The sequence below is a fragment of the Haemaphysalis longicornis genome, unplaced genomic scaffold, assembly GCF_048455015.1.
Source record: "Haemaphysalis longicornis isolate Haplotype H1 unplaced genomic scaffold, Haemaphysalis longicornis Haplotype H1 scaffold_2, whole genome shotgun sequence".
Lineage (NCBI taxonomy): Eukaryota > Metazoa > Arthropoda > Arachnida > Ixodida > Ixodidae > Haemaphysalis > Haemaphysalis longicornis.
This window is the reverse complement of record NW_027526295.1, coordinates 195,652,683-195,664,974: the sequence shown is the minus strand read 5'-3', so window position 1 is coordinate 195,664,974 and position 12,292 is coordinate 195,652,683. Positions and strand designations below refer to the sequence as shown.

Sequence of the window (12,292 nt, the reverse complement as noted above, 5' to 3'; positions counted from 1 at the left end):
GATCCCAAGATCGCCAAAGTTTTTGAGAATGGAGGCAGGGGCCACATTGTCAAAAGCCCCCTTGATGTCTATGGCAAGTATTGCTTTAGGTGTGGTCTTGCTGGCAGTCTTGAATATGTCATCATTTAGTCGCAGGATGAGAGAGGTGTGAGCAGAAACCATACATCGTGTGAGGCAATTTTCCAGTTGTTTCTAGATATGTTTGTAGCCAAACGAGTACAATCTGTTCCAACGCTTTTCCGATGCATGAAGAAAGGGAAATAAGGCGAAGGTTTAGCATCTTGCCACCTCGGCCTCCTTCCACGAGATTGTGAGCGTACCAGAAATCCAGCACCCATTCATAAAATCCGTCAGGGCTAAGATAGAGCTTTCATCTGGATTTCCTCTAGATTAAGGGTAGCGTGCAGCATATCAACACCATTTGTTTAGTGGTCTACACTGAACCAGAACTGCTGGGCTCGTACATCCCTGGAGACCAATGATTGCTTGGGGGTTCCTTTCAAGCTTATGGGGCTGACCCTTTCTACATCTGTCACCCTTTCTTTTGGGCCCAGGCTAAGTGGGTCGATGCCAATTACTTCGAGCTTAGATTTTTGCATTGAGCCAATTGGAGTGGCGATGGTAATATGGTTGTTGGAAAATTTAGCTTATTATCCCCACCGTAGCGTTATTTTTCTTCCCTCTATTTTTCGCGATCTCCTACCCTTTATTAAAAAGTGAATTTTGATCAGTCAGTTCCAATGACTGTTTACCTCTGGCCAACCTCTGTTTTGTAGGTACGTCGAACTTCATAGAAGACATCATCGTCACAATCATCGTCGTCAGAGACGGCCTAGTGCAGTTTGTAAGAGGTACAGCCAATGCAAGTTTTGCAGAAAGAAAAACCACCATCACTCACCTTAGAGCAATCATATGCAATAACTAAAGTAGCCCAATTGTGTTAATGTTTCCTCCCACACCTTCTCCACATCAAAACATGCTGATAATGTTAAAGACAGCAACAACAGCTCAAACACACATGCACACAAGCGCTCTTTTATGCCCAAGAATAATTTAATTCTCTTGTTCGCACCACTATCACAAAGAAAGATGGACAACATAATTGAACTTTTTCACAACCTCTTGCCAAATACACGCAAAACGAGATCAAAGGTGCAACCACTTGGGATATTCGTGCCTTGAATAAGTCTCGATTACATCAGATCAGATTCTATTGCTGAAGCTCAAACGAGCACTCGTAAACATCAAGGCTGGGCAACACATCGAAGTCAACATCGCCTCAATGTCACAGCTGCCATAGGACAACCACAAAAAACAAATAAAACTGCAATGCAAGTGGTTACAGGGTCGCACAGGAAACAATGAGGTTTGTGGACACATTTGAGACGGCCAAACGATGTGGCAGAATTAAATTAGCCTTTCAAAACAGCACAGCACAGTCATGAGAAAGCAGACAAATGTTGCTGTAATAGCACACTAAGATTCAAATTTCTATAGAACGCAACAACGCAACACGGTGCAATCAGGACAAAAACCGAAATCCTTAAAACCAATGCCTAGAACCGACAAACGAAATGGCAAGAAGGTGAGCTTGTTATGATAGTGATGTGTTGTTTATTTACAAAACATGCAGCTCAACACTTGAATAATTCTAAAAAGAAAAAAAGATGGGAAGGAAAACAAATGTTCTATACCTAGCATGCACACGACCGATAGAATGTGTAAAAAAAAAACAAAATTTAAGAGCAGGCATTTAACTTTTGGCACAGTGCGATGTGGCCAAAAATGTTGGCACTGTCCCCCACATGGCCTGTAGTCTGTGCAAGCTTCTTGGTAAAATAAACAAAAGAAAGCACATGGCTATTTGAACTTGGCAGTCCCATCACTTGTATACATCCGCTACTGTCAAGACTTGGGTCACACGCCCAACTAGCACATCTCTTGCAAACTTAATCAACAACTTGCGTAACCACCAGGTTCACAGAACCTACCTACATCACGTAGCCATTCTTTAAGAAAAATGTGCAACCAGGATTGAAAGGATGCAAGTAGTAGTCACCTGGATGTTCCTCCTTCACTGAAAGCACAGAAAGTAAAAAGCTTTCAGCTTTCATACAGCCTCACAATCGGGTGTCGAAAAAAAAATTGTCCACAGTTTTGCAACAGCCCGTATGATGCACAACTTTACCCTTGGTAAAGGCGCAAAACCTTCAGCTGCGCAAGCACAAATGCATGCTCATACTAGCGTTTCCAACACCAGCGATTAAAACAGAGTTGCACAGCCAACAACAGAGGGCCAGTGGAGCCTTCGTAACCCACACTACTTACCACTCATCTTTACCTCACAATGGCAGAGTGACATCTGAGATCCTATAAACATTCGCAGGCCTCATTCCTTCAATAGTACATTTAAGCACAATAAGCATGCGACCTGTCCGCCAAAACACACCGCAATGCCAACAGGTTCGTAACACGGCACAACAGTACTTCTTTACGTCTTCAACAAGATCATCCAGTCAGAGGACGGTTTCTAGCACAGACACACATTTCACACAACTCTTCACGACAGCAGTTTGCGGGAGCAAAGAAAAAAAAAATATGGCACTGCTTTCGTGGTGCTCCTGCCTAGCCACTACGGCAGTGTCTTGGCTAGGCTCTGTATGGAAGACAAGTAAATGCTTTGCGCACTGCGCCGCCAAGTGCGTCCTGCACATCTGAGCACACCACTGCTAGATGTCTGTTTATAACGAGAGATCTCCAGTGCCAGCTACATTCAGAAAAATGCAATGCGCCTCCTACGCTGTATATATTTGATGAATCAGGGTGCGATTCGCATCAATAATGCGAAGCGCAGTGTAAAAAACCTCAGCAAACACACAGACGCATTTGTTGAATACAACGAATGAGTGATCTCACTAAATACTAAAAGAAGAATATATATAAAAAAAACATTTTGTCCCGTGAACATAAAAACTAGAACGTACAGCAGAGTTCGACGCAAGATGATGGTCCATAAATAGTACAAGTGCCGGGTCTCGCACAAATAACAGGAGATAACTTATGCATATAAAATTAAGAAGTTTTCCAGCAGCACAGAGTAATGCGGCAGTTCCCAAGTGTCCTCTCCAAACTCTTCCCACGTCAAGGTGCACAGAATAATACGGACGAGAGGATGACACCAGAACTTTTTCCTCCATAGCATGAGTGAAGTGTTCTTTGCAGTTCTGTGCATCGCTGCTATTCTTTGATCAGAGCCATGGGAATCTGGAAAAACAATACCGGCACTACTGTCAGAGGGTCAACCACAAAATAAACTCTGCAAGAGTTGTGGAAATGATGTCTGGACAGTAGCATTATCAGTCTCTCAAGTAGACAAAATTCGGGGATGATGCCAAAGAAGTGTTGCAAACATTTCATGTCCCGAATTTATTGTTGGCCAAAATTATTGGTTGTTTCAGTGATTGACTGTAAGCTGGTGAGTTTTTCCACGTGTGTGTACAATGGGGCACGCCCAAGTCGGCCATACCAGGGGTGGAACAGGGCACGTGGGTTTAGGAGCAGTTATGGGAGCAGCCAGAAAGGCCTTTTGGAGCAGGTTTGGAGCAGCCAGAAACGCCAGCTTCGTGCCAATTAAGTTTAATCTATTTATGTACTATAATTGGCATTCTACCATGCACTAGAACCCACTCCAAACGAGGAACGCAGTTTTTGCACTATATCTGGAAATTTACAATATGCAGAGTTATCTGCCTTCGGACCAAGCAAGTGCGCCGCGTTATCACCATTCAAAGGGTAAACCTTACACACAGAGTCAAAAGGGATCACATAACCGGCTCCGCTTCATGTCCGATAGATGGCAGTGCTAAGCAAACGTACGGTGGCATTCCGTAAAACAAGGTATTGGCTTGCACTTTTTTCTATCAAACAGCGGTTTCAGTGCGTGCGAACGAAAACATAGCTTTGTCTTCGCCTGTCACGGGGTTGCGAGGGTCGACGAACGTACGCCATAGGCTATGTAACGAGAGCGTGTTACAAAGCGAACTAATGCTGGATTACCCTCCACATAAGCCAAGTTAACCCCCCAAAGTTCACAGGCGAAAATGAGCAATTACCTCACAACAAAGGCAAACCAAATTAACAAGCGAGGGCAAAGCGCCCAAGGCCCTGTTTGTTCAGTACATGCAGCTACGCATGTTGAGAATGGTTGACTAAATTAAAGTTCACCTCCAATAAACTACAACCTTTCATGTGAATATCATTGTGTTTTGTATCTGCAACTAAACACAAAAACATTTCACTCAGTTTTGGCCATTTTACATTGATTGTGGCGTGGCAGCCAGCACCAACAAACAAAGCCATGCAATGCGACACAAATAAATCCAAAGCGAAGGCAGAGTTTGTGTGTAGTGCCTGCGGCATTACAGCTAAGCAAAAGCCAACTTCCATAGCCACCCATAGTTTTGATACCGAAGCCATAACTGAATTGAAACCGAAAGCACAATGTTTCAGCCAAGTTTTCAGGCATGCAGCTTCATGACGGTTGTATGTCGCGGCGCAATTCAGGTCTGCGGCACAAGATGGTGCTGATAAACGAGTTTGGTGCTAAATGGCGCAGCTGTTCCACCCCTGCATACACTGCAATGTTGGGCAAAACTTCACACAACACAAATGAAGCAACACAAAACATTAAAGCTGCCCTCGTAAAATATTAGATGCCTTAGAGACAAATTTGCAGAGCTCACTAACGGTGTAGCAGGAATAATAGCCCATTGAAGGAGTATGCGGAACAATTTGGGGGGGAAATCTTTTTAAGAGCAGGACCTAAGCAATTTCCCAAACCTGATTTTTTCTTCCAGTGAAAAAAAAAGAAAAAGAAAGAGGGGCAATAGTAGTGAGGGGTCATGGCCTTGACCCTGTACCTTACCTGCAACATTTGCTGCAAGACCTAAAAGGAACTATCACCCTCTTAAATTTACCCCGATTTTTGCACGCACAAATGACTTTAAATTTTCTTTGTTCCCCCGAACGATAAGTGATTGGAATGCCTTGCTGGCCAAAGCATTCTTCAAAAGCAATGTGCCTCGGTTGATCATTCATCTTATCAAATAAAATGCAAAGCTGTTAATATCCCGCACTTGGCCTCGGTAAGGACAGCTTCTCTGTTAGTATGTTAGAGATCTGTGCTTGCTCGAGTTGCTCTTTTGCTTCTGTTTCCTATCTTATTAGTATTGCATTTGAGATATGGACTTATACTCCTGTCACACGGGTACTTTCAATCGCGACTGAGTCGATCCGGATCGGGCACTGCTACACGGCAGTTTCAATTGCGATCGAACGAAAACGGTGATACTCGCGTCCCCGCTTAGTAATGGCACAGAATGTGACAACTTCAACAAACGCCACAAATTTTGTCAAATAACTTGAACCAAATAAGCGTGCGGTAACATTTACATTGTTAAGTATACCTACGACCGCGCGAAGTTACCAGATGTCGGCTGCAAGTACATTGCTAGCGCCATCTGGCGTACACGAGTGCAACCGGTGCAACTTCTCGATCGCAATTGAAACGTGCCATGTAGCAGCGGCAGTGTGTCGAGCGCGCTCGAAAACTTGATCGCGATTCCCTTCAATCGCGACTGAAAGTGCCCGTGAGAGAGGGGTATTATATTCCTGCTCTCTTTTCATCCGTTTGATTGTTCATTGCTCGATTATTACCCCCTTTCACTATTTTTTTTTCTTTTCTTTGTTTTCAAAGTGTTCACTACATTCATGTATTAAACTACTACTGCTTGGGGCGCCCGTGGCCTGCAGTATTGTGCAAATATATTCTACTGGGCTCCTACTCTCGCCTGCCCAAAGCAACAACAAACTGTGCACCACTGTACTGAAAATCTTAATAGGCCGAAATAAATTAGCACTTCTGGATCTGTGCCGATTAGGCATGCATCATCTGATTATACTGTACCCCAGCTTCACTCGTTCTCATTCCATGCTTTCTTGATGGATAGATAGATAGAAACATTATTAGCCACGGAATAGTGGGGCGAATCAGCCGCCAACAGGAATTTACACAGGGATTCTTGGATGTTGGTGTGTGTGTGTTATTATAAAAATATTTGTTCAGTTTTTGCAGTCGTTCATTAGCCATAAGTGGATTTTTAACCCTTCTTGGCTATACGAAAACTTCAGACAGCTCAACATTACTGACCAGTCCTAAATCTTTCCCCACAATGGTACACACACCAGTGATGTTCCGTACTGGGGCAAAAAAATTCCCATTTCTCGGTTGGGAAATTTCCTATTTTTAGCATATTTTCCCCGCATGTTTCTCAAGAATTCCCAACAAAATTCCCTGCGTTCTCAGCCTTTAGAAGACAGATCTTTATGTGGATTTCTGTTCGCTTTTCGGCATTAGCCAGCACCACCTATGTCTACTTTACGTAGCCGTGCGGATGCAAACGCCGTTCAGAGAATGAGAGTTTCAGCGTGAACTATATTCCACTACACCTGCCGCTCACAAGCCTTTGACTACGCATTTCACGTTTTATACCAAACAGCATGCTTAGTTTTCATGCTAAATATTTAAGTAAAAACTGCCCATATGAGAGAGAGAGAAAAAAAGAAGATTGTTGGGTAATCTAGGTAATTTCAGCTCAGCGCAGGTACTCTGGCGCCATCTCTTGTTGACTGCAACCACGCACACTAAGGCACACCCAAAATGCTTTTTTGTATATTGCGCAGGAATACATGCGAACAGGCTGTAGCCCTTTAGCCACCGCCGCTTCTCCCTCTAAGCTCACTCCTGTATTTTTATAAACTGTATTGGAAGCGGTCTTGGATGCTTGTGGCTTGCAGGAAGATGACTGTGGATATTTGAACATAAATCCAACGAAGTGCCAGGAAAATTCTTACAAGAAAACAAAGTTATAATATGATGCAAGGTCCGGTTACTGACATTTTCTCCATGACTCTTAAAATTCCCTGCATCTATTAAGAATTCCCTTTTTGCCTTCTGGACAAAATTACAGCCGGAAATTCCCTGCACGGAACATTATTGGTGCGCCCAACGAACTGACTCCTAAGTAAAGGCACATGGAAATACATAATGTCCAGTAAATACAAAAACGAAAAACTGAAAAATCAGCAGCTTCTGACGGCCTAGTACGAAAAGACGCCTAAAAACAACCAGCAACTTATTGCGAAGCATGAAGAAACAACACAATGCAGCATGTAGGGAGCCCCGTGGTTCTTTGAAATCAATTACCACTGCTAAAATTTGATTGATTGATTGTGGGGTTTAACGCGCCGACGCAACGCAGGCGATGAGGCGCGCCGTAGTGGAGGGCTCCGGATTAATTTTGACCACCTGGGGATCTTTATCGTGCGCCGAAATCTCGTACACACGGGCGTTTTTGCTTTTCGCCTCCATCAGAAAAGCGGCCGCCGCGGCCGGGAATCGAACAGGCGACCTCGTGCTCAGCAGCGCAACGCCTTAGCCACTGAGCCACCGCGGCGGGTGCCACTGCTAAAATACATGCAATGTTTCTGGCCCTGTTACGAAGCCACCACTCTGGCAAAGTAGAACTCCGATTAGGTATTTGACAGACCTCATGCTTGGAGGGTGCCCCTCGCAATTATTAGATGCAGAGCATCTGATTCACTCGCCTTGTCCCTCCGGCGTCGTCGTTGTCGTCGGCGTTGTCCACCCCTCCCCCATTCTCCTCGCCGCGCCAGCTGCACTCTCCGCCGCCCACCCCCTCTCCTCTCCATTAGCGAACACTCTCTCGCGAGGGGCATTGGATTGGATTCGATTTGATTGGATTAGATTGGATTGGATTGGCTTGGATTGGATTGGATTAAAGTGGATTGTGTTGGATTGTGTTGCGTCATAGCCGCGGCACGTTGCGTCATAGCCGCGGCAGACGCGCTGGGGCCGGCGCATTAGCAGTACTCTCTCTTCCGCGGTTTCCTCTCCTTCGGGCGCGCTGCGCATATAACCGGTGTGCCGTTCTCCGGCGAAGCAACATCCACGCTTGGCTCAAACACCTAGAGTCCACGCCGCTTTACCAGTACGCCAACGTCGTCATCGACTGGGACCGGCTTACGCAGTCCCCTCAACGTTATGCACGCTATAAAACGCGGTCCCTTCGCCGCTCCGCCTATGCCTCGCATCTACACAGGGGTTCCCGCGAGGGGAGGTGGGAGTTTTTCTGAATAAGGTGGACCGACACATCTGGTTGTCCAATTACCCAATAATCCCACACACAATCAACGCACCATGCACTGAACAAAGTAGATGAATCAACGACTGCTTCCAATAAATTTTTGTGCCTTCATGCCAATTTGGGCTCCACAGGACAGATCAATACTACAGGTGTGTAAAAAAAAAAATTTTGGACAATCAGTAAAATGAAACATACAAAAGCCAGAGCAGCAAAGTGGCACATTATATTTCACAGCCCTTCTAAGTGAAAAGAAAAGCCCACAAGCAAAGAAAGCAGGTAAGGGGGAGGGGGGGGGGGGGAAGCAGGGAAGCAGTACTAGCAAGCAATCTCTGGTAACGGTTCCTTGGAAAATCAAGAGGGCATTACCGAAACAGCAGGATTGTTCGCAGTACTGCAATTGTGGTGATTGACAACCTAAAGAAAGAGAAAATGAAAATGAGAAGAAAGGAAGGAGTGGAGCAGGGTTAATTAGGGGTTATTTTCAACTCTGACAAGACTCGGAACAGTCATCCGAGTTCCCTATGCTGTACCTTGTATGAACACTTATAGCCCATTAAGATATGAAACAAGACAATGCATTCCAATTTACAATCACTACTTCGAAATGTGGATTACAACATGGATATCACATTTGCCATGTTTTGAGGAATTATTTCTACAAACTACTTTATCACGATATTTTTGGTGCAGTGAGACTTCTTGATCCTCTTTGTACAACCTAAAAGACATCATCCTGCTTACACCATACTGAGATGCTACACCTGTTCTGGCCATTTTGCCAGAAGCTAATGTGTACCTAATACATTTAATACCCGTGCCACACGTACACGAAAAATGGCATTAAGAGCTTAATGCCTGACGTTTTAATGCAATTATTTTGCTGCTACACACAAAAATCTAATGCCATTCGCTCTAATGTCATTTTTGGTTTAAGGAGTTCCGCACAACTCATTGACCTTCACAAACACCTTAAATCTGCCTACTCTTGAACGCAATGAGCACCAAATGAAACCAATGAAACTCTCAGCACCGGAGTGTTGACGCAGAAACATAGCTGAACTTCAACATAAGAGGATTTTTTTAGCACTCTGGGCGGCAAAGTTTTGAATGAGACAAAGTTCACTAAAACAGTGGCAAAAGGCAGAATGTAAAGTTGCTCATTGTTTTGAATTTTTCGGATTTGGCTACCCCTGGCAGGCGATAGCAGCTGCTGAACTAGAAACGGCTCACACCATTTTTTAGAAAACACTATTTCTCATAATGTTTTCTTCCACAAAAAACATCTTTAACCCATGTAAGACGTTTTTTGCTACGTTAAAAACTTCTAAAATATGAGTGCATTTCTCTTTTATGTCATTATCACCATCATGCCAAACACACTTAATGCCTTTGCGTTTTCGTGTGTAGCACGGCCCATCCAAATGATGTCATTCGGTATCTGATTGATTGATTGTAGGGTTTTAACGCGCTGACGCAACGCAGGCGATGAGGCGCGCCGTAGTGGAGGGCTCCGGATTAATTTCGACCACCTGGGGATCTTTAACGTGTGCCGAAATCTCGTACACATGGGCGTTTTTGCTTTTCGCCTCCATCAGAAAAGCGGCCGCTGCGGCCGGGAATCGAACCCACGGCCTCGTGCTCAGCAGCGCAACGCCTTAGCCACTGAGCCACCGCGGCGGGTCATTCGGTATCTCAAGGCCTTGAACACGTAATATCATTTTTCATGTACTCTCTGCTGAATGACATATTTTTTGTCTTCTCTATGTATTCCTTGAAGTTGTGTTCACGAAATAAGTTCTCTGACATGATTATCCACCCCTGTAGGTACTGATGTTTATTCGCTCTTGTCTTACTTTTTTTCCCTTACCGTTTTGTTTTCATACGCGCGGCTTTTCCTTTTTCTCCCTTTAATTTTCGTCTTCCTTTTTCCCTCTTCTTTTATTCTTTCTTCCCCCTTCCTAATATTTTTTATGCACTTTTTTTCTCTTTTCAGTAGATGTACGAACTGAAATTTTTGTGTCTTTTACTGCTTGCCAAATGCAACGAGACAAGCCTTCAAGACTTGGGCTGACCCATTACTCAATTTATACTTTTCTTCTGAAATAAAGGATTATAATTGATATTACTGTTATCATTGCACAGTGTACCTGGGAACTTGTGTCTGAAGGGTTCCGTGTCCTCTCCAGGGGCCAGGACTGCCTCCGGCCATCGACAGAGCCCTTGCGCACGAGGGAGCTGAGGCAGCGGGGGTCGACGGCCTTTGCGCCGCCCGTGAGCAGGGCGACCACAAAACCAACCACGACCGTCACCAGCCATCCAAACCCACAGTACCACTGGTACGACAGCCGGTACAGGGGCAGCACATAGCTGCATTGCCAAAACACAGGGAATAAAAGGATCGTCCTATTTGTATCCAGACAACACTCCCCAGAAGAAAAAAAAAATTCATTGGAAGTCCAAATGGGAAAATTGGAGATGCAACTGTTCTGATTGGATTTGCAATTGGAAAATTGGAAGCACAACTTGTCAAATTGGAATTCAGTAGTCCTATAGGACCTCCCATTTGAAAGCACAATAGGACCAATTGGAAGCTCAACTGGGCCGAATGGAATTGAGCAGTCCGATTGGACCTCCCATTTGGAAGCACGATTGATCCAATTGGCCCAATTTGTTTCTTCACAGGATGCCAGTGGTCCCACTAAGAAAGCTTCCCCTTTAAAAGCACATGTCTTCATGGTCCTTTTAAAGCACTTGTCACTTGTCAAGGCAAAGTGCATCACACAATAGCCCAGCAACAGAGAGCCCTCGCCGCCGCCCACCTCTCTCCAATGATGACGGCAGTAGTAGTAGTAGTCTCATTGTCGACCAACGTGCTTTCGGCGAGGACAGTGGCAATGGTTGAAGTCACGTTGTCGGAGACATAGGACACAGCCGACGTGGTCAAGGCACTTGTGGCTGCAGTGGACGACACTGGGCAGCCATCGTCAAGCAAGGGCAGGAGTTGGGCCTTCAGGCCATACACGATGGCTCCAACGCCTATCCAGAATCCCATCACCAGGCCCGCAATGAGTCCCGACAGAGCAGCCTGCAAAGCAATTAAGAGGGTGCATTAAACGTGAAATTCTTTTAGCATACAGCAGCCCATGTTCGAATTCCTGCAGAGAACATGCATCCATGTACATTTACCACACATAACTGGCACTGAGAAAAGAAAATGGAGTCATGTACTCTGGCAATCCCAGGGCACACTGGTCTTAGAAACTTTTTTTGTTCGCATTCCAACCACTTTTGACGAAACTTCATCGACTTGTTCAGTTTTTCTAGCTGATTTCATATATCTAATTAGTTTTGATGTGAGGTAACTAGTTTCCGAGTTAATTAAAAAAATTCCTTGATTGTTCTTGAGAACAATAGGAAAAAAACTATTCAACAAAAGATTACCAGCAAGGCATGAATAGATACGAGAGTTGTGCAGAATGAAATGTGGGAAGTAGATTTTTTTTGTTTTCCAATCACACACGTTTACATCAATTCTAACTTCAAGGTTTGAACTACTACTGCTAACCAATTAAAAATAATGCTAATTAAACAACTATTGAAACACAAAATGCAAAATATGCTTCCCACATTGCATGGTTTAAAAATTCAGCTTCACAGTGCAAAATAAATGATCTTCCTGGCTGCACTACATGCTGGGATGTACCTCTCAAGACTTTCGCATCCCTGCGATACCACTCGTGGCGAAAAAATGGGGAATTATGGGAAAATTTTTTGTTGAAATCGGGCATCTATGGCTTTTATCAGTATTTCGTTTTGTTCGATGTACAGAATTTTCACAGGAAAAACTGTGCAAACCTAGAGAAAAGTGATACCTAAAAAAAAATGCTTTTTTGGGCAATTTTTCGCCTTCACAGACCCATGTGCCCCCTTAAAAAGGCCCATAAAACAAATTCACGAAAACAGTGCTTTCGAAGCATTCCTTTCCCCTTTCTTGCAAGCGCTACGAAGTCAGAGTTCTTCACTACTATATTACATCAGTTGCGAAGCTCCACTTTGGAAACTGGGTG

The 12,292-nt window shown here is 44.3% G+C and overlaps 1 protein-coding gene across 2 annotated transcripts in view; it reads right to left on the bottom strand.

Annotated features, from left to right (window-relative positions):
• Positions 1–1,032: 1,032 nt before the first annotated feature.
• The window catches only part of LOC144169747 (putative sodium-dependent multivitamin transporter), a 38,138-nt gene continuing 26,878 nt past the window's right edge, over positions 1,033–12,292 (bottom strand). The window contains exons 10-13 of one of the 2 annotated variants that reach the window (XM_077699073.1): positions 11,045–11,310; positions 10,373–10,592; positions 8,592–8,639; positions 1,033–3,264 (exon numbers count right to left, since the gene is read on the bottom strand). In XM_077699073.1, the coding sequence (XP_077555199.1) occupies positions 3,238–3,264; positions 8,592–8,639; positions 10,373–10,592; positions 11,045–11,310 (561 nt within the window). In that variant the 3' untranslated portion in view covers positions 1,033–3,237. The remainder of the gene's footprint in view (positions 3,265–8,591; positions 8,640–10,372; positions 10,593–11,044; positions 11,311–12,292) is intronic. The other variant, XM_077699074.1, reaches the window with a different exon arrangement.